We start from the raw sequence: 22,398 nt of genomic DNA on the forward strand, positions 1-22,398 counted from the left end.
TCTCCCGCCTCCTCAGCAGCACTAAGGATGTCCGACTGCAGCTTAGGCCTGCTCCCCGCTGGCAAGTGGACATCCCCCGAGGCTCCTGGGCTGTCAGAGGGATGTCTGATTGCCAGCTTAGGCCCAATCCCCCGGGGAGTGGGCCTAAGCCAGCAGGTGGTATCCCCCGAGGGGTCCCAGACTGCGAGAGGGCACAGGCCAGGCTGAGGGACCCCCCACCTCCTGAGTGCACAAATTTTTGTGCACCGGGCCTCTAGACTATATAGATAAGAGGCTAATATGCAAATTGTCCACTTGGCAGTTCAATCACTCACTATTATGTGCGCTGACCACCAGGGGGCAGCACAGAACATGGCGGGCAACCAGTGGTGGCAGAGGGGCACTGAGGGAACCAAGGAAGGAGGAAGCAGGGGGGTGGGGAGGCCAGGCCTAGGGACCCTACCCTGCACAAATTTCATGCACCAAGCCTCTAGTATTAACATAAAGTAACACAAAGCTTTTGTAACAATGGGCTCCTCTGACTCATAAACTGTAAAATGAGTTGCAGGAATAAGAGCAAAGGATTGTCCTCTGTTCTGTCCTCATACTCCCTCTAGTGTCAAGAACTCCAAGTAAGCTAAGAAAGGAAATGGAGACCACTGGGTCCTGTGCTGTCTCTCTGTCTCATTCACCTGCTTCCAAAAGTACACTGGGATTCCTTCCCATCTACTCCAGGAGAAAGGGCCTGACTCGTGTGAGTGTTACAGGCTGCACCTTCTCTCCTTGAAGTCACCAAAGCTACGGTCACTGTGCTGGAAGGCCATATGCCATCTCATGCAATTGTGTCCAACCTGAGTCCCCAAACCTCTGGGCCCCAGAGGAAGGAGCACTGGGGTCCTGGAGAGGGTTCTGGAATTTCAAAATGTCTAAATAAATTGTACCATCACTGGAGATAAAACTGGAAACCACCAAAAAAATTGGCAAGTGCCTTTGCCTTCAGCTGAAACGTATCAGCTTGGTGTTGGATCGGCATTGCTTACAGTACTGACTAACAGTCTTGAATTAATTGAATATAGTAAAATAAATAATAGTTTCCTACATGTGGTTGATAATGAGTGTTTAAATTTGAGGCACATAAGGGTAAAAATTAATAACAAAAGTGGTCCTTCACAGTGAAAAATCCAGGACCCACTTCTCTGCCCCCTACTGGCCTCTGAGGTTCGGATAAACTAGGCTGCTTTTTAACGTGCCTCAGTGGGTAGAATGGTACTTTTTACGTAGCTGATGTTCCCCAAACAGCAAGGAAAATCTAGTGGCAACTGTTTGGATACTTATGAGAATAATTAAGCCATTTAAAACTAATGATTGTTGCCATTTTGTAGATCTACAAAAAAAAAAAAAGTGTATTAGCTCCTCAACTACTGTGTGTTGTTACTTTCAGCATTTTACCAAGTGGAGCAAACTCTGAAATAACTGAGGTCTGAGAGGGGTAAGTGGTGCATAGCATCAGGTCTACCCTAGAAGCAGAGGAATTCAGTTTCCCTGAAGAGGGACTCGACCAGCTCAAGTTCCTCCTCCTGTGCACCAGAGGGCGAAGCCGCAGGATGTAAGGCAGCAAGAATGAGGACTTCTCTGGACTACATTTCCCAGAAGGGTTTTACGTGACCGCCCTCCCTCCCCAGAAGGCTTAGTGGCTAAGGACTTCAGGTCCCAGGTTGCTATGCGGCTAAATGTGACTCCATCTCCCAGCGACCCAAAGGCGCAATGGACGCTAGTTCTCCAGGGTTATTCTGCTGTTGAACTGTACCTCGTTGCCAGGAAGCGGGCGCCAGGAGGTTCAAAGACAAGATGCCGCTTCCTTAGGGCGGTAACGGCGCGTAGGGGCTGGGAAGGGTGGTGGGCGAGGCGGAGACGCTCTGACCTATGCCAGTCAATTGTGGGTCCGTCTGGGAGGAGGCCCGGCTTTGCGGAGCCGCTGTGCGAGCTGGCGCTGGGCGGGGCTGTTGCCACAGGTCGAAAACTACATTTCCCAGCATCCTCGCGGCGCCAGAACTACCGTCCCCGAAAGTCTGAGCGTGATCCACCCAGCCTTTCGCTTCCGCTGACCGGGAAACTCGAGATATGTGGGGTCGCAGTGTCTGGCAGCTCCTGCGCTCTGAAAGCCTCGTGGGCCGCCGGGTTTCAACCCCCCGCGGGCGTTTCTCGCCGGCCCTGCGGAGAGGTGAGGAAGGCCCCGTGTCCCGAGGTCGGAGTGCGTCCCAGAGAAAGGATGCTCCAGCGAGCCCAGGTCGAGGGTGCGGGTGCCACGCCCTCCTGCCCGGCGCTCTCCTGGGGCTGGAGACCCTGCTGCCCGGCCGCGCCCGGGGTGGGCCAGGCCTTCGGGGAGGACTGCCTGCCCCTTCTGAGAGCGAGCCTCGGAAGGCCTGGGGTTCCCCCCGCCCCCCGTCGGCACCGCGAGAGTCCCGCCGGGCTTCTTCCTTTGCCTTTTCATTGTCAAAGGAGCCGGAGGTCCCCGCCCTCCCGTAGGTCTGTCGGGTGCCCGCGTCAGGGAGTCGGTGTCGGGAGAGCCCGGTCTTCTCGTGGCCTGTTCACGTTTAGACTGTTATGTAGGAGCTGGCCCCGAGCCCAGGTGACGGGGAGGCTGCAGCGTCTGCCGGGCCCGCTTTATTCTCGCCGTGATGTCCGGTTCTCTGCGCTCATCGGCCGTGGCCGTTCAAAAACCAATCAGTGTGGGTACTGGGACTTCCAGGTTCAGCGTGGGCAGCCCTGTGAGCAGTGTGTCCTGAAGGGCATCTGACTTTATTCCGAGAGAGGTTTTCAGAACCTCCCTCGCCCCCCACCCCCAAGTTTTAAACCCGTAAGACTGCCCACGGTGGGCGCTCGGCACTAACGTTAGCATCCTGTGCTCACCTGGCATCTCCAGGGCCGGGTGAGATGCCAACGGCACCCGCGGTGTTTTGTGCTGTTGGGTGCATTGCTCCGTTTTACTCCCAGTCAGACGCAGTTGCTGATTCCCCGTAAGAGGCTGTCAGCTGCCAGGGTCCTTCACAAGCTGGTTGGTTCTGTATTTAGGTGTTTAACTTGCATGCACATGAGATGGCCTTTACAAAAAGGAGGTGGCATTTTTTGAACCCTGGGAAGTCACCCCAATCTCAGTCCTATCTGTGTAAACTTTTAGAGGTGAACTTTGTTTACATATTCAAATGAAAACAATATTAAACCGTTTTAGAGAACTTTGAAGTGCATATAATACTGGTAATACATCACCATAAGTAAACGATAATGCTTCAACATGTTTGCTGAGTTATGGCTCTTGAATCTATTGGAGAAACCTTAAGTGGCCCCTTACTCTTTTCATCATTTGAATTGAGTTTATATTTAGATTTTTTAAAAATCTATTTCCTGCCTACTAACCTATAAAGTCAATGAAAACATGTTATGTCTGATTTTGCTCATCATCTATTTCTATGCCTTAAAAATTGGGAATTTATTGAAACAGGACATATATTTTTAAAATGTGAAACTTCCTAGGGCTTTGGTGTTAACAGTAAATACTCCAGCTTTTAAAGTCAAATTCATTGATTCAACAATAAAATATTTTAGCCCAACTATTTCCAACCACTGTTCTAGGTATTAATAAAAAAAAAAAAACAGTAATGAAAAACAGTCAGGGCCTCATGGAGCTTATATTGTGATTCAGGAAAACAAACCATACATAATTTCAAATTAAAACTGAGAACTATGTGGGAAATGAACAGAATATGTAAGAGTGTGGGAGTACAGAAAGCTACTTTGGATGGGGATATAGGTATTAAAAATTCTCATAGCTCTATAAAAAACTTTTGAGCACTGAGGCCAGTTGGGCAATTTATGTTCTCTAGTAGAGATGTGGCAGTGATAATCAAAGCTTTTGATGTATATTATTTTAGAATGACTCTTAAACATTTCTAAAGACTAAAAGAAGGAAACATTTATTGAATGTTTGTTATGCCAAATAATGATAGACTCAGAGGAGTCAGTTATCTTGCCTGAAATTACAGAATTCCTAAGTAGAAGAGCTGGAACTGTATTATAAATAAATGGGGAAAATGCTTTAGAAGCTGAAGTATGATGCTTCTGTTAGTTACAACAAGAAATAAAAATATTGTCTTCTCTTTTCAGACTTCTTAACCACCACAACCAAAGGACATGATATAAGGCGAGTGGACATAACTCCTTTAGAACAAAGGAAATTAACTTTTGATACCCATGCATTGGTTCAGAACTTGGAAACTCATGGTGAGAAACATGGGTATCTCTCGACAGAAGTAAATTAACACCACTCATGATATATTACCTAGTCAAGACAATATCACTATTAGGAACAATTAAGAGTCACTATTTAAATGTAAGTGCCATCCAGACAATGGAATATTTTATAGTCATAAAAAATGGTATGGCTTGATTATGTTCAAGTATGTAAGTGAAAAAAGCATTATGTAAAATTACATGTATAGAGTGATTCCAATTATGTAAAAAAGAAAAGATAAACGAGTTTCTAGGCTGATACTGAAGAGAATGTGGACGTACAAGGACAATGTTTAAGAACAGCAAAAAAGAAAATAAAGAAACAAGCACAAAAACTGACCAGATATCAAAACATTCATTTAAATATGTAATATCACATAGAAAAGTAGATTATAGAATGGGAATCAGACACACACACATATATGGGCTTAGCAAGCAATAAAATATCACAGCTAGGGAAAGGAAGGACTATTTAATAAATGAGTTATGGTAACTGACTAGCCATTGGGAAAAATATATATGATCTCCTTACTGAAAAATAAATTTTAGATTGACTAAAAGTAAATATAAAAAATGAAAGAAAAACTATAATAGAGTACTAGAATATAGAGTATGTTTAGATTTTTAGAAGGAGCAAAACATAAAATTCTAAAGCAATTAAAGTAAATACTGACAGATGTGATACAGAAATATTTTTTTGCAGAAACATGACAATGAGCCTATGTTCTAATAAAGAGTCCATATGAATTGATAAGAAAAAGTTCAGCAATTTTACAGAAAAATGGGCAAAAGCTATAAACAAATAGCTCACAGAAAAATAAATATCAGTAGTCAATAAGTATATGTAAAGATGTTTGACCAAGGAAATGCTATTTTTTTTTTTTTATTTTTTTTACAGAGAGGAAGGGACAGGGATAGAGAGTTAGAAACATCGATCAGCTGCCTCCTGCACACTCCCTACTGGAGATGTGCCCGCAACCAAGGTACATGCTCTTGACAGGAATCGAACCTGGGATGTTTGAGTCCGCAGGCTGACGCTCTATCCACTGAGCCAAACCAGTTAGGGCCCCGGAAATGCAAATTTTAAGTACAGATTAAAATAACCAATGCAGCCCTAACCAGTTTGGCTCAGTGGATAGAGCATCGGCCTCCCGACTCAAGGGTCCCAGGTTCAATTCCGGTCAAGGGCATGTACCTTGGTTGTGGGCACATCCCCAGTAGGGTGTGTGCAGGAGGCAGCTGATTGATGTTTCTCTCTCATCGATGTTTCTAACTCTCTATCCCTCTCCCTTCCTCTCTGTAAAAAATCAATAAAATATATTTAAAATAACCAATGCAATACCATTTTTTATGGCACTTATACACTCAAAAGTAAAAAAAACTAAAAAGACTCCTGAAGGAGAACTGACTTGCTTGTTACTGTATTATGCCACTATTTGGGGTGGTTTGCTATGTAGTAAAATATAACTGGAACAGAGACCTCTCACCCTTCATACATTTTCAACTTTACACCATGTAAATGTATTTTTTATTTAAAATAAATAAAACTAAAAGTATCTCAAAATGAAATGTACAATTAAAAATTAATAAATAATAAATAAGACTAGTAATATCAGTGTTGCTATAGATTGGGATAATGGACAGTGGGCATTAAAATTGTAGATTGCTTTTAGAGAGTAATTTAGCATAATCTGCCAAATTTTTATTGTAACCATTTTATAAAAACAACAATTTATAGGGAAAGTTATTCCAGCTGTCTATTCTGATAAGAATGTGCACTTTTAAAAATATATAAATACCTATTTAATGCCTACAGGATTTGACAAAGCACAAGCAGAAACAATTGTATCAGCATTAACCACTTTATCAAATGTCAGCTTGGATTCAATCTATAAGGAGATGGTCACTCAAGCTCAACAGGTAACATTTTCTTTTTTATCACTTCTAAGTTTCATTAGACAATCTGTTTTATAACTGCATCTCTGTCTGCCCAATGACCTCCCCCACACACCTGCATCTTCCTTATTGTTCCCTCTAAAGGGATCAAAAAGAAAACAAACAAAAAACCTTTACTAAAGTCAGTACCTAGAAAGATTAAGGAGTGAGAATAGTCATAACAATTATGGTAACACCGAGAATGAAATTTTGTCAAATCATTCATTGTAAGATAATTATATTATTAGAATCATGAGATGGTGGTGGATCATTAGTGAAACAACTTTTTCCCTGTTGAAAGCCCATCGCAGTAGAAAAGCTAATCCTTCTATATAATAAAAATATTTTACTGCAGTCATGCGTAAATTCTGCTTAATTTTCACAAACTTAGAAGGACAGAAGGCTGGGAAGGACTTCATAAATCACCTGGCTAAGATGCTTTAATTTGACTGGATACACAAATCCTTTAAGTCAAAATAATGCCATTTACTAAGAACTTAAGATGTTAGAGGCACAAATGTTGGGGACTTCTCACTTATTTAACCACTCTAACAACCTTGAAATGTAGGTAGAATTTTTCTCTTTTGCCACTGAAAAGATGATCAGAGAGGTTGAGTAATTCGCAAGAGTTGTCATTGTGGTGCTATGAACAAAAGCGACAAGTTTATATAAAGAATAGAATAAGCTCAGTGAACCTAACTGTGAAATAATTCATAGTTTGTCATGAATCAATTCACTATGTTTAAGAATCTTCTTAAGGTTATATTTTTTTAATTTTCCAATTTTCAACTTCCTTAGATAAGTATTTCACAGCAGAGGGTTTCTTTCTTGTGTAAAATTAGCAGCTCTTACATAAAATACCATTACATTAAAGGTCATGAAGGACCAAAAACTTTTTAAAGATATTTACAATAATTTCCAATTAGACATTTAGAATTAAGAGTATTCAACTCCTGAATTTAACTTACCTGAAAATTTGTATGTGCATTATTTTAGCTTAACTTATTCAGAATCATAATAGACTACTAAATCTACTGAGAAAAAGCCAACTCCCAACTCTCCAAGCTATCCTGAAAGAGCTAATGGAGCTACTGACATCTATAATAATAAAAGTGTAATATGCAAATCGATCAAACAGCAGACCACCATCCGAATGACCACACTATGACAGGCACTGGTGCCAACCCAGCCAAGGCGGGTGCGATGCGATTGGTTGGGGGACCCCATAATTGCCCCGCAGAGGGAGGTCCAGGCCACTGGCCAGAGATGCTGTGGCGTGTGTGCAGGGCTGGCCAGAGATCACCCTGCAGAGGGAGGCCCAGGCCAGCCAAGTGGTCGCACCCACGCCTGTCGCCTGCAGAGGGAGGCTACCAGTGGCAGGGGAATGGGGCATCACCACCACACAGATGGCAAGCAGTGGTGGGGGCGGGGCCAGCTGCCCGCAGCAGGTGACGGGGGAAGGAAAGCCTCGATAGGCCCTGATCGCCTGCCAGGCCTAGGGACCCTACTCAAGGGGCCCCAGATTGCGAGCTGGATTGCGAGAGGGCACAGGCTGGGCTGAGGAACACCTGCCTCCCCCTCCTCATCCCATGCATGAATTTCGTGCACCGGACCTCTAGTTTTTAATAAATTAATATACTCTTAAATCAGATTTTTAAGTTTACCCGATATGTAATAGTGAGTTAAAACTGGTTTGAGAAATGTTTATGTTGCCAGGACTTTTTTTTTTTCAGGCTCCTTAGGGGCAGCAACCCGGAAAAAAAAAAAACCTGGGGAGGGGGAAGAGGAGAGTGAGGTGGAGGGAAAGCTGGTTGGGGGTAGGGTCCGGCCAGGCAGGGATGCCTCTGCCAGGACCATTTAATCATATATTCAAAATGTAGGATCAGATGTAGGAATATTACTGCTAAACTTTTGGGGGTTTTTTTATTAGTGGTGTGTGACATTGAAATCCCATTCCATCCTTGAGCCCAATCCCCTTGCTGACCCCACCTCTAGGATAGAATAACGCACATAGATGTCATGAAGATGGGAGTGAGGCTCAGGGCCAATGGACAAACAAGCTTTGTACTTGATCACTTCAGGAAGGGCCATACTAAGTCGAGTCTGCTCAGTCTGAGAATAGTTATATTCTGAATTCACTTATAATCTGAATTATATTCATATTCTCTGGTGGCTCCTTAATAATTACAATGATTACACTTAATAGATTTGACTACTTGATACTGGATTATACTTTTCCATTTCAAGTTTTTGAAGATGGATACCTGTGCTGTTTTATAGGCCTGTTGAATCACAAACTGTATTTAAAGGAGGAAATGGAGATAAATAGAGGCTATTAGGGTCATAGTACAATTCCTTATCCAGGTTCAGACTCCAAAGAAATCTATGATTACATTTTCAGCTATTCTCTACATAGTCTCAGTAATAACATTTTATTAAAGATTCAAAATAAAGATTAACATTATGCTTAATGTTTTAGAACTCCTTCATAATGACATTATATGACTTCTGAACTAAATCTCATGACTATATCAAATAGAACTGCAAAAAGGAAATGAACCTCCTACCCCCAATAATAAGGATGAAGGTTAGGGAAGGCATAAGACTCGGATGTTTATTGTGCACAGCAAAAAATAATTTTTATGATAGGATTATTATTTAAGGCAAAACGTCCCCACATCAAAACATTGGTGTTACACTGGCCTGCGTCAGCAATCACATCCCTGTCTCTGGTAATATTAATAATAGCCAACATTCTTTGAGTGCTCACCATGTGTCAAGTATTACATTAAGCATTTGATGTGCACTGTCTCATTTAATTCTCCAAATAGGTGTAGGTACTGTTGTTATTTACATTTTACTAGTGAGGTCAAATAAATTAAATAACTTTCCCAAAGTCTCACAGTAAATGGCAGCATTTGGATTCAAAGCCAGGCAGCTTGACTCCAGAACTCACATTTTTAACATCTACTCCATTATGACTGTGCCATCTGGGAGTTGTCATTGGAGAACGTTGTGCATTCCAGACCCTTTGAAGACTGAGTCATTTCTTGGTCATGCATCTGGAACTGTGATAGCCTGTTTTCTAAAAGTCAGGTCAGTTTTGAAATAGTCTTTCTTGCCCATATTGGTCAGTGGAGGACTGTAAACTCAACAATGCACTCCTGGCTACAAACTGTGACCAGAAAAATGGGAGTTCCACTAGTGATCCTGGTCTTTCTTAGGCTTTTTTGGTTTTGTTTATATACCCTGTATTGAGGGTCCTTTTCCTGGCTACATCCTCATCTGCTTTTTCTTTTGGTCAAGAAGGAGAAATGAGTCAACAAGCTACCAAGTGTAAGAAGTTTAGTGTTAAACCCTAGCCAGTTTGGCTCAGCGGTTAGAGCGTTGTTGGCCAAGGACTGAAGGGTCAAGGGCATGTTACCTGGGTTGCAGGCTCATTTGGGCCCCAGTTGGGGCCACATGTAGGAGGCAACCAATCGGTGAGAGAGACATCGATGTTTCTCTCTCTCTGTATCTTCCCCTTCCTTCCACTCTCTCTAAAAATCAATGGAAAAAAAATATCCTCAGGTAAGGATTAACAACAAAAAAAAAAGTTTAGTGTTGAAATGTCCCTCTTTAGCAAAGCAAAAGCTTATAAATCTATCAGATAGGAATCACCTTTTTTTTCCACATATTCTTGTAGTGCTGAATATGGGAAAGTTACCCAGGAATTTATTTTATTTATTTTGTGTGTGTGTTTATATTAATTTACTCATGATGTTGCCACCAGGAATGGGCAAACTTATTTTGATAAAATACAAATTGGCTTAAAGGTTTAACAAAAATCAACTAATTAATAGCTAAAAATGTTTTTTTTCCTATTCATTTCAATGTATCTCTTGCTTTATCTGTTTTCAGCTGAGAGATACAGAATTGAAATGCCATTTAAAAATCACTAATTATGCTGACAAGGGGTAGTTATTTAAATCATACTTCTACCTATTTTGTTTTACTACTTAACTTCTGAGTCTTATCCAGTACCCTGGAATTTTCTGATGGTAGAAAATCCCTCAAAGCAGTAAAATGATTAACAAAACCCTTTCCATGTAGCCATTTTTTGTTGAGGAACTCATAGATGTCAAATAAATACTTTATTGGGATTCTTTCATAAATGTTTCCAGACATTTATTTCACTTCAGGAAATACTTTTTTTAATTTTTTTGTTAGTTCCCACCTGAGGATATTTTTTCCATTGATTTTTAGAGAGAGTGGAAGGGCAGGAGAGAGACAGAGAAAGAGAGAAACATCAATATGAGAAAGACTCATCGATTGGTTGCCTCTCACACGTGCCCTGACCAGGTTAGAGATTGAGCCTGTAACTGAGGTATATGTCCTTAAACCTTCAGTCTGAAGGCCGGCGTTCTAACCACTGAGCAACTGACTAGGCCTGGGAAATACTTTTTCTTCCTTGAATCTCCTGTTGCTTTTCATTTTGATAATCCAGGTATGTAGGTTTTATATGTTGTTTTGTTTTACTTAGCCAAGCGACATTGTATCTTTAGCATATGAAACTGAAGTTTCATGAAAATGACTCCATGTAGGGGGATGACTTTCCATAGATCATTAGATTATTTTATTTTATTTTCTAGGAAATAACAGTACAACAGCTAATGGCTCATTTGGACTCTATCAGGAAAGACATGGTCATCCTAGAGAAAAGTGAATTTGCAAATCTGAGAGCAGAGAACGAGGTGACACAAGTTTCAGTTTATTACTAATAAAATAACTGACTTCACAAGTGGTCTACTTGGTGAATAATAGGACCAAATAATTTTATGTGGTTACTAAATAATTATTTACAAATTTTTAGATAAAAATAGACTATATGTTTAACCATACCTAATCTTTTGATGTATAAAGCATAGTTTCTTGCATAGTAAAGAATAAGAGTTGTATTTTATATGTATAAAAGTCACTTAGATATTTGAACTCTTTATATTATATACAATTTTAGAATAGCGCATAGTATAATGTTCTCAAAACTGAAAGTAATGTGGTATTTTCCATTTTATTTGATTCTGCACTAATTAGTCATTTAAGAGAAAAATGTGTTTTTTGTAATTCAGGGGAAATTTGTTATCCAGTAGATTAACTGTTTTAAATGCAGAATATCAGTTGTTTTAAAAAGTAGAAAACTAAAACAAATATATTTTCTAATGTTTTCCTAAGAATTATTTTCTAAATATGATGAATTATTCTTTTTTATCTTTATTTTTAATCAAATCCTTAGATCACCCAGTTTTTGCTAATCTAGGGTTTCAAATTTTATGAGGAAAAAGTCATAATATAGGCTTTTGGTTTAATGCTAATTGTATGTGATCTTTCTTACATCTAGAAAATGAAGAGTGAATTAGAACAAGTTAAGCAACAATTAATAGTAAGTGAAATGTTTCTTCCCATTTAAAAATATTTTATTATTTTCAAAATACTCATTACAAGATCAACTCTTTAAATATTTTTACTTTCTTTAAAGAATGAAACCAGTCGAATCAGAGCAGATAATAAACTGGATATCAACCTAGAAAGGAGCAGAGTAACAGATATGGTAATGAGCTTTTAAATGCATTTTCTTGGTTGCTTGCTGCTTTTTAATCCTTGTTAGTCTTTTTTCTTAACCTCCTGATGCATCATATCCTTTAGTTTACAGATCAAGAAAAGAAACTTATGGAAGCAACCACAGAATTTACCAAAAAGGTAAGTTAGTATGTAAACATTTCTCTTTTGTACATCTCTCAGGCCTTGTGTACCTGCTTTTATGTGTATCATTTTATAAGTTTGGACTTTAAACAGCTAGCCCTAAAGAATCCATGATTTCCTCATAGCTTTTATGGTTGACCAGCACTGGGGATAATGCCACCAGGTGGGTGATAGTACCTGAGCTGTGACCGCTGAGTCAGAACCAAGCTTTCCTGGTAGCATACTTTTTTCAAACTAAATTACTTTCATATAAAAAATAAAGGATTCATAATTAGTATTTAAGTGTCTAGATTAAATTACCTTTAAATTTTAAACAATAATAGTAAATATTTAATGAGTGCTTATTATATGTTAGATATTGTTCTACTTGCTTTACTTTTGTCTGTTATTTAATCCTTACACATCAGCCTCTGTGAGGCAGGCAGGCTTATTCCCTTTTCACCAATTTAAAAAATGAGGCGAAGGGACATTAAGGTCACACAGCTAATAAGTGGTAGAGCTGGGATATGAACCTGGATTTTAAACCCCATACTCATTGTTAATGGTTATCTTCTCAGTAATCCTAAATTGTAATCATTAATCTCTGTGGCTTGAGTAAAACCCAGCTTTCTGGCTTTGCCTAGTCCTTTTCTTAAAAGTTAAAAGCCATTTGGTCTACATTCTAACAGAAGAGAGCACTTTCTTGCTTCTAATTTAATAGAAGGGAAGGTTCCATTTGCCCTTCTTAGCATCCTATTCTGTCCTCTTACTTTTTGGCCAGATAAAGGAGATAAGGAAATGTAATAATTCTCTCACAGCTAATTTCTGAGCTCTCAGTACCATTTTCTCTCTCTTCCCATCTCTTAGTTCCTATACACATAGTATTCAGTGTTACCCAACAAGCATTTCTGCCATTTCCTTTAATGTTGGTGCCAGCTCACATTATAAACCTGGTCAGGTTTTTTCTTCTGCAAAATATATTTAAATTTTTAACTACCTTAGCCTTTCTATACATAAAGTGATAGTTCAATGACTACCGTATTTTTCTGTGTATAAGACGCTATTTTTTTTCTAAAATCGTTCGACTGAAAATTGAGGGACATCTTATACACAGAAGTCAGCCTAGGAGGCAGCCATGCGCGGTGCATAGCTGCCCATACCTTGTCAAACAGGCTTCCTCCAATCACAAGCCTTATTGTTACTGACATCAGCTGATGCTGGAATTGGAGGTGGAAAGTGCACAGATGCAACAGGGACCGAAGCATTCTGAGCCCATAAAGATGTCAAAAAATAAAAAGATAAATACCGGTAAGCATTTGTCTTACTCTGCAAAATTCAAACTGAATGTAATCATCTATGCAAAAGAGCATGGAAATAGAGCTGCAGAGAGACAATTTGGACCTCCTCCCACTGAGTGTAGAAAACAGGAAAAACAACTCCTTAAGATACCAAAAAAAGAGAAGGCCTTTAGAGGAAAAACAGCAAAATGTTTAAAATATTGATTTCTTGCTCACTGCATGGGAGAACATATTTGCCAATGTTATCACCGATAAGGGTTTAATCTCCAACATTTATAGGGAACTCATTCAACTTAACAAAATGAAGATAAACAATCCAATCAAAAAATGGGCAAAAGAGCCCTAAATAGACACTTTTCAAAAGAGGACATTCAGAAAGCCAAGAGACATATGAAAACATGCTCAAAGTCACTAATCATCCAAGAAATGCAAATCAAAACAACAGTGAGGTACCATCTCACACCTGTCAGAATGGCTATCATCAACAAACAACAAGTGCTGGAGAGGATGCAGAGAAAAAGGAACCCTCGTGCACTGCTGGTGGGAATGCAAACTGGTGCAGTCACTATGGAAGACAGTATGGAGTGTCCTCAAAAAGTTAAAAATTGAACTCCCATTTGACCCAGTGATCCCACTTCTAGGAATATATCCCAAGAAAACAGAAACACCAATCAGAAAGGATAAATGCACCTCTATGTTCATAGCAGCACAATTCACCATAGCTAAGATCTGGAAACAGCCTAAGTGCCCATCAGCAGATGAATGGATTAGAAAACTGTGGTACATCTACACAATGGAATACTATGCTGCTGTAAAAAAGAAGGAATTCTTACCATTGGCAACAGCATGGATGGAACTAGAGAGCATTATGCTAAGTGAAATAAGCCAGTCAATGAAAGAAAAATACCACATGATCTCACTCATTTATGGATAATTAACAGCATTATAAACTGATGAACAAAAATAGATACAGAGGCAGAACAACATCGAACAGACTGTCACACTACAGCAGGAAGGCCAGGGAGGGTTGGGGGGGTGGGTAAGAGATCAACCAAAGGACTTGTATGCATGCATATAAGCATAACCAATGTACACAAGACGCTGGGGGGTAGGGGAGGCCAGGGGAAGGTCAAGGAGAGAAAAAAAAAGGAGACATATGTAATACTCTTTGTAATACTTTAAGCAATAAAACAGAATTTTTTTAAAAAAAGGTTATCCAAATATATACAGGGAAAAAAAATATTTATTTCTTAATTTGGGATTGGAAAAGTGGGGGCATCATATACACAGAAAAATATGGTGAATTTTTTTCTTCTTAGTTTATCCTCTTATATATTTAAGTCTCAAATAACTTACTATGAGGCTTTTAGTAGGATTATCACCAGAATTTGATAATCCTAATAATTGGTCTCCAAATATCAGGGTAGAAGGGATATTTTTTGTTAGTCTGTAATATTCACATAATGTTTTTTCTTAATATCACACTGCTTTTAACTGTTGCCCCACTTAAGATTTTTGTTGAGCGTCGGCCCATGATTCAGGAGGTCATGGTTTGATTCCCGGTCAGGGCACATGCCCATATTGTGGGCTCAATCCTCAGTGAGGGCCATGCAGGAGGCAACCGATGAATGATTCTCTCTCATCATTGATGTTTTTATCCCTCTCTCCCTCTCCCTTCCTCTCCCTGAAATCAATAAAAACATTATTTAAAAAAAAAAGCCCTGGCCAGTTTTTCTCAGTGGGTAGAGCATTGGCCGCGGACAGAAAGGTCTCGGGTTCAATTCTCAGTCAAGGGCACATACCTCAGTTGCAGGTTTGATTCCTGGCCCCAATCGGTATATGCAGGAGGCAGCTAATCTGTGTGTCTCTCACATCAGTGTTTCTCTCTCTCTTGCTCTCTTGCTCTCGCTTTCCCTCCTCCCTCTCTTGTACTCTCTCTAAAAAATCAATAGAAAAAATATTCTTGGGTGAGGATTAAAAAGACTATTGTAATACACAAAATCACACATAAATAATATTTTTAATGTAAATATTTTCCCAATAATATATTGAGGACAAAACTTAATTGTATTTATTCTCATTTATTACAGGATACCATAACCAAAAGTATTATTTCAGAGACCAGTAATAAAATTGACACTGAAATTGCTTCTTTAAAAACACTAATGGAATCTAACAAGCTTGAGACAATTCGTTATCTTGCAGGTAAGGCTGTGTTATTTGATTATCAGACCTGTCAGCTCCTACCTCCCAAGGTAACCATGGCCAGCAAAGAAGAAAAAATGGAGGTTTCCTTTATTGCTTGGTCCCTGCAGTGTGTGAAGACTCTAAGTTTGGAAGGCAATAAGATTAGGATATAAGTTTAACAGGCAACTTACTAATAGGAAAAAACTTATCGATATCCAAGAAATATATAAACACAAGTACAAAATGCTGCAAAGATGAACTAGGTATTCTACAATTTAAAAAAATGTTATTTTTATTGCTGTGCTCTTCCATCAGAGTGGACTTACAGGAAATTATAGCTAAAATATATGTAGGCCATTAAAAATTATAGCAAGCAAAGGGGGGAAATATCTCCTACCTTGAATCCAACTGACTGAGCACAGATACTACCCCAAAATTAGATTATTTGTCCCATACTAGACTCCTCAAGTACCATGGGACCTGAACCAATTACAGGACCCCAAGGAGGTAGGAAAAATGCCCTAGTCAAATAGTACTTTTTTTTTCTTTTTATAAAAAGTAATATATTTTCATTATAAGTGATTCTTGTAATTCAGAAACTATATAGTAAAAGTTAAAGCCTTTTACTCCCTCATAGGTATTTACTATTAGTAGTATATATCTTTCAGGATTTCTCTTCTTTATATAAACATTACAATTTTTAAAAATAATAATTAGATCATATTGTACAGACAACTTTTCTGCTACCAGCTTTTCATTATTAAAAACAATGCACTGAACAGCCGTATATATGTTTGTGTTTGGGTAAACACACACACCCCTTTGTGCCCTCATGCTAGTATTTCTATATAAATTGCTTTGCACATTTATACTTTTTGTGTTTAAAAGATGTGCACATTTAAAAGTTTTCATATTATTGAACTGCTGTCCAAAATAAAATTGCTGATTTATACTATCAGTGGTTTTTCTGGGCAGCCGCTAATGATGATGAGGTGGCAGTAGGAGTGAAGATGGAGCCCCTGGCCTTCAGCGATGCACCCCCTTTATTTCTTCAACTTGAATGCCTCAGCTTCTATCTTTTTAAAATATTGGGCTTCTGCCAAAGATTCATTTGAAGAAAGGGTTCTAAGGGGAAAACAAGTTTTGAAAACCCTCATTCTAGCAAAGTCTCTGGAACTAGAGATCCATTCAGTGGTAATGCTCAGGGAAAATTTCCAAACAGCCAGTTTGTTTCCACTTTCAAAATGGATTTTACAGCAACCCAGTTTAGGAAGAGTTTCAAATCCACTCAGCTTCCTCTAGAGCAGCGGTTCTCAATCTGTGGGTTGCGACCCCTTTGGCGGTCGAACGACCCTTTCACAGGGGTCGCCTAAGACCATCCTGCATATCAGATATTTACATTACGATTCATAACAGTAGCAACATTACAGTTATGAAGTAGCAACGAAAATAATTTTATGGTTGGGTCACAACATGAAGAACTGTATTTAAAGGGCCAGAAGGTTGAGAACCACTGCTCTAGAGTATTTACTAAAAGAATCAATATCTTAGATAAAAATAAAATCCTTTTCATATTTATATTCAGTTTGAAGAAGGTGATGGTCTCCATAAGGCTTTCATTCAGTAGTGGATTTATACAAGGCTGATTCTAATAAACTTAATGGCAAAAGCAAAAGAAATTAGCAAGTCCTTGTTTGGAAAAGTACCTTTCCTAAGTTATCTTCCTTTCCTTTTTTCAATGAGGATTTGCAACCAACAGTTCTAAAGGCATTGTCTGTCTCCTTTCTCTTTCTTCTCCAACTATTTGTTTATTGCTGCTGTTACTGGTAAGCCTTTTAGGAAATCTGAATCCCACACTCTCAGCAGGTGGGTAGTTAATGTCATGAGTGGATCCACTGGGTGCTAGAATACCTGAGATGTTGCCACTAAGGCAGTAAGTATTACTCCACATATCTGAGATTCACAAACACAGAAAAAAATACTAATAAAACCCCAGTAGTAAAGATCTTGTGTTTCCCTTAGAGAAGAAATCCTTCTAAAATGTAAGCCTTAATAATTTTGTTTTCCCAGCATGCATCAGCCAAGGTGCTGTTCATTTCAAGTATTATACTTTGAACTTGAACTAGCTTAGGCATAAAGGGGAATTTACATATTGAATTATGGAAGAAAGGCAGAGGTATAGCTTCAGCCTAGGGATAATTGGAATCACAACTTTCTCTGTATGGTATCTTGTCTCTGAATATCTGTCTCATTTTCTTAAACCAGCTTCCTCCATGGGATTATAAACATGGCCACCAGACTCATACCATTCCAGTTTCACCAACCATGAAAAATTATCCTTTTCCTTAGTTCCAATTCAGAAAATCCCAGGGAAGGGATCTGAATGGCCCATCTTGAGTCATATACCACCCTTTGACCCAGATCACTATTGCCAAGGAAACGAGAGCTGTAAGATAATGGCAGTTTCCATTTAATCTGTAGTTAATGTGGCAAATTCTGTTCTGGGCAGATAAGTAGTAAAATCTAACACAGAGAACTTAAAATGTACCAGGCACAGGCTCACCTATGCATTTTATATACCCAAAGGAAGTGTCTTAGATAGGCCATAAAAGATAAACAACAAATTTGAAAGCAATTTGGGGTTGGCACAATGACAGCAATGAGAAGTAACAGTCAACAATAGAAATGAGAAACTTAAATACAGTAACCATTGTGTCAGAGACAGCAAGAGCATTGCTCAGCACTGCTGCTCTGAGTTGTCCTGAGTCCATATATTCTTCTAAGTTCTTCCTGACTACACCAGGGGTGGCTCCTTCTCGAACCCTGCCCACTGTACTAACAGTTGGGGACTTAGTCCAAGTTCCTCCTTTAGCCTCTGCTCACGAGTACAATAGGTGTTGGGTCCGAGCCCCTCGGCCTAGGGTTGGACCTCCTATGACTCTGGGTCTTAGATAGAGAAGCCATGAGAAGTTGTGAGTGTATAAGAATGAGTCTCTATTGCAGAAGTCAGTTGCACAACAGTCCTGTACAGGCACAACAGTCCTTCACAGCAAAGTCTACACAGGCAGGCAGCCGGACACCGGCTAGTGAACAGATACATCTTTCCCACAAAGCAGCATCAGTGTCGGTACCCACAGCTATTATCTGAGCAGCCGCACGCTGCCCCCTAGACTCACTGCCTTACATCTTAGCGGTACCTAAGCTCCCTTGCCTCAGCAGCTTCTTCTGTCTCTCCTGCCCAGCACACTCTAGCAGGTTAACATGGTAGCTGTATCTGAGTTCTTTTGCCCCTGCTCTGCCCAGCACCCTGGCCTTAGTAATATACTTTTATATTATTCCTTAGACAAAGAAGGCTTCGTGCTAGTCATATTTTGGCTATAGAAGGGCACAGTATACCGTGTGTCCTTGCACCCACTCATGGTATCTTGGCCGTGGGCACCCCAATTAGGCTTATGCTCAGAGAGGCCTTGGCCATTCTGGTGTGTTGACGACAAGGACTCTGTGTTCCCATTGACCTGGACTATCTGGGGACCCTGGCGTGGTTCCCACATATTGTGTTGTGTTTTCTAATAAAGGAATGAAATACCTCCTTCCTCACAATAAAGTACTCCCTAGTAGTCTAAGACAACTTAGCTATTTCTGTTAGCAAGAATATACCACCTAGATAGCACTGTGTAGCCCCCAAAGTAACAAATTAGATTGAGTCCTTCAGGTGACAAGGGATAAATAGGATAATAGAATGGTTTCCTTTAAAAACAACAACTTTAGAATCAGGAACACTTAGTGTTGAGTCCTGGTTCCACCACTGGTAGCAATATAGCTTCGGACTTGTCTCATCTATACAATGGGAATGATATCACCTACCTCATAGGATTTTAATTATGGTTAAATAAGGTAATGTATATAATCATTCCTTAGCACACTGCTTGGAACAGGGGTCCTCAAACTACAGCCCGCGGGCCACATGCAAATACAAATATTGTATTTGTTCCTGTTTTGTTTTTTTACTTCAAAATAAGATATGTGCAGTGTGCATAGGAATTTGTTCATAGTTTTTTTTTAAACTATAGTCCGGTCCTCCAATGGTCTGAGGGACAGTGAACTGGCCCCCTGTTTAAAAAGTTTGAGGACCCCTGGTTGGAAGATGGTAAATAATAGCATAATCAAATGGGAGAATATATAATTGACCAAGACAAGAAACTCTTAGTATTAGACTTTCTCCTCAAATGTCCTCATTTCCTATGTGTCTTAAAGAGACCTAATCCCATTTCTTAAAATTAAGGAAATGATCTTGTCATTAACCAAGTTTCAGTAAGTAATGGGATCAAATGGGATAATGTATAATTTTATACATTAAAATTAGGATAGCTTTACTATGAAAGGCATTTCTTTTGTCTTTAGTTGAAGTTTGCCCTTCATTTCAGTTTCTCTATTTTAAAAGTCATGGCTGTTTAAAAATTTTAAAGAAGAAAATTAAAATCACCTATAATCCCACCAATTAAAAGTAATCATTAAGGACATGTTATTGTATTTTATTTAGTCTTTTATTCTATGAGTATATGTTATTTTTAATGGCATCACAGACTACTTCTATTATAGATTATTTCCAATTTTTTCTATATAAATAATGAGGTAAAAAATATCTTTGTGCATGGACATAAAAAGGTCATGGCTGTTTAAACAAACTAGAAACTAGGGAGTTCCTAAAAGCTTCACCCAGATTAAGCTGCTTAAGAACAGGAAGGGGGTTTTTTTGTCCAGAATGATGTAACAAAGAGCAGGTGGTATATTAACTGTTAAAGTCTGGTGCTTGTTCTGCCTTTGCTTCTACCTCACTGAAATTTTTTTAAAGAGTTTCATTACAATTTTTATTTATGTTTTTAATATGAATCTTAATATTTGTGAGAAAATTCATTTTTAAATGTACTGAAAAGGCAAATAAATTTTCTCATGGATGATCTGATGTCAGTTTTACTAACTTAACTACAAAATTTTTAAATATAAGTGAAATAGTTTTTCACGTCTAAGATCTGAAATTAAAGTTCATAGTTGTCACTGTTATTGCTAATAGTAATAATGGATTTAAACAATTTATACATTCTTAAATTATAAGACCTACATTTTTAAATTACTGTCATCCTTAATTGGGTTTAAAATACAGAAAGCTTTTAAGAAGAATTGGTATCCTGCCCTAAAGGATATCCTTTATCTTTAGCTTCATTTTCTGGGAAATGAAAAACCTAAGATACAAAACTGATTGGATTCCCTTTGTTTTTTGTTCATTTAAGTTGAAGATGACATTATTCTGTTTCTCTCTGCAAAAAATAATCACAAATGCATGACCTACTGTAACATGTTTTCTTCTGTTCACAGCCTCAGTGTTCACTTGCCTGGCAATAGCATTGGGATTTTACAGATTCTGGAAATAGCAGTGAAACAACTGTATTATGCTTCTACTACTGCTTCCATTGACTTCTTAAAACACTGAACTAGGATAGATTTACTTTGAACACTAAAAGTTGTAGCAAAACTTAATACAACAAGATTATTCAAAGTACATATGGACTTAAAAATGTTTTAGAATAAGAAAATGTAGTTTGTCTGTGTTTTTTTATGTCTATTTTATTATGTTGAAAAGCTGCCATTAAAACCTGGTTAATTTGAGATAGAAGGGTCTTTTGTCTTTATCCTTTTGATAGTTTATAGAAACTGAACCGGAGTTTGGTGTTTGCTCGAATAACTGTGTAAATCATATAGGATTTCTTTGGTATCTGCTGCCTACATACTTTGTTATGCAACTTTCCTGATAACTATTACACAATTACCTTTTCATATTTAATAAAATATTATAAGAAAGTTGTTTGGATTGTTAAAGTGACTTACCATATAGCTGGAGATTTTTTTTAATAATGTACAATTAAAAACAATTTAAAAATTTTTAAATTTGTTTTCTATTGTTAATAGTATGACAGATGTTTCCTATTCTCCTTCTACTTGCCCCCTCCACCAGTCCCTGTTCCACCCTAGGCCTTTACCACACTATTATCTGTGTCCAAAGGCTATGCATATAAGTTTTTTGGTTAATCTCTTCCCACCCCTCTCATCCCCCTCCCTTCTAAAATCTGTCAGTCTGTTTCCATGCATCCATGCATCTGGACCTATTTTATTTGTCATTATTTTGTTCATTAGATTCCACATATAAGTGAGATCATGTGATACTTGTCTTTCTCTGACTGGCTTATATCACTCAGCACAATACTCCCCAGGTCCATCCATGCTGTTGCAAAGGGTAAGAGATCCTTCTACTTTACAGCTCAGTATTCCACTGTATAAATGTACCACAGCTTTTTTTCCCACTTATTACTGATGGGAACTTAACTGTTTACAGATATTAGTTATTGTAAATAACACTGCTATGAACATAGGGTGCATACATTCTTGAACAATTAAAAACAAATTTAAAATTTTTAGATGTGTGCCCTAGTACAAGTGTATGACACTTAATATGAAATCTGTTGAGTTGCTAATCTTGAGCCCTGATTATTACATATATTTTTAAATTTCTTGATTCACAAAAACCTGTTTGTCCATGCTTCAAATTTATTGCTTAAAATAAAGCTTTTTCTTATGACAGTTAAGTTCAATAAATGTCTATTGATATATAATCCCTACTCTCAAGAAACTCATACTTTGGTTTTATTGCTATTGGGTCTACTATATATTTTTCCTTATATAATAGTATCTATTAATAGAATACATGTAGTTCCAAGGAAAGTACAAAATATGTTCAACTCAGACCTTTAGTTTTAACCATCAAAAAGCCAAGGCCAGGAAGTACTAAAGATTTCATAATGCCTTGGCAATAGCTTTAAAAGTTTGATAAGCCATTATTTATTCAATACTAATGGCCCTGGAGAAACCAAGATGGCGGCATAGGTAAACACCTGAAATTGCTGCCTCGCACAACCACTTCAAAAATACAACTAAAAGATAA

The 22,398-nt window shown here is 38.5% G+C and overlaps 2 protein-coding genes across 6 annotated transcripts in view; one reads left to right on the plus strand and one right to left on the minus strand.

The window, feature by feature from the left end:
* Positions 1 to 1,716: 1,716 nt before the first annotated feature.
* Positions 1,717 to 21,072, plus strand: CCDC90B (coiled-coil domain containing 90B). 5 transcript variants are annotated; one of them, XM_006098460.3, is made up of 9 exons: positions 1,717 to 2,200; positions 4,141 to 4,257; positions 6,083 to 6,186; positions 10,833 to 10,934; positions 11,579 to 11,620; positions 11,717 to 11,788; positions 11,884 to 11,937; positions 15,308 to 15,422; positions 20,778 to 21,072. In XM_006098460.3, exons 1-9 carry the CDS (start codon positions 2,101 to 2,103, stop codon positions 20,831 to 20,833), a joined length of 762 nt encoding a protein of 253 aa, XP_006098522.1. In that variant the 5' UTR covers positions 1,717 to 2,100; the 3' UTR covers positions 20,834 to 21,072. The 5 variants fall into 5 exon arrangements, with proteins under 5 accessions (XP_006098522.1, XP_023617958.1, XP_014319582.1 ...); XM_023762191.1 differs by having other exon boundaries at positions 2,103 to 2,200; positions 4,141 to 4,177; XM_023762190.1 differs by lacking the exon at positions 15,308 to 15,422.
* The window catches only part of ANKRD42 (ankyrin repeat domain 42), a 62,704-nt gene continuing 56,709 nt past the window's right edge, over positions 16,404 to 22,398 (minus strand). The window contains exon 13 of the mRNA XM_023762187.1: positions 16,404 to 16,529. Within this exon, the coding sequence (XP_023617955.1) occupies positions 16,448 to 16,529 (82 nt within the window). The 3' untranslated portion in view covers positions 16,404 to 16,447. The remainder of the gene's footprint in view (positions 16,530 to 22,398) is intronic.

The sequence above is a fragment of the Myotis lucifugus genome, unplaced genomic scaffold, assembly GCF_000147115.1.
Source record: "Myotis lucifugus unplaced genomic scaffold, Myoluc2.0 scaffold_236, whole genome shotgun sequence".
Taxonomy (NCBI): Eukaryota; Metazoa; Chordata; class Mammalia; order Chiroptera; family Vespertilionidae; genus Myotis; species Myotis lucifugus.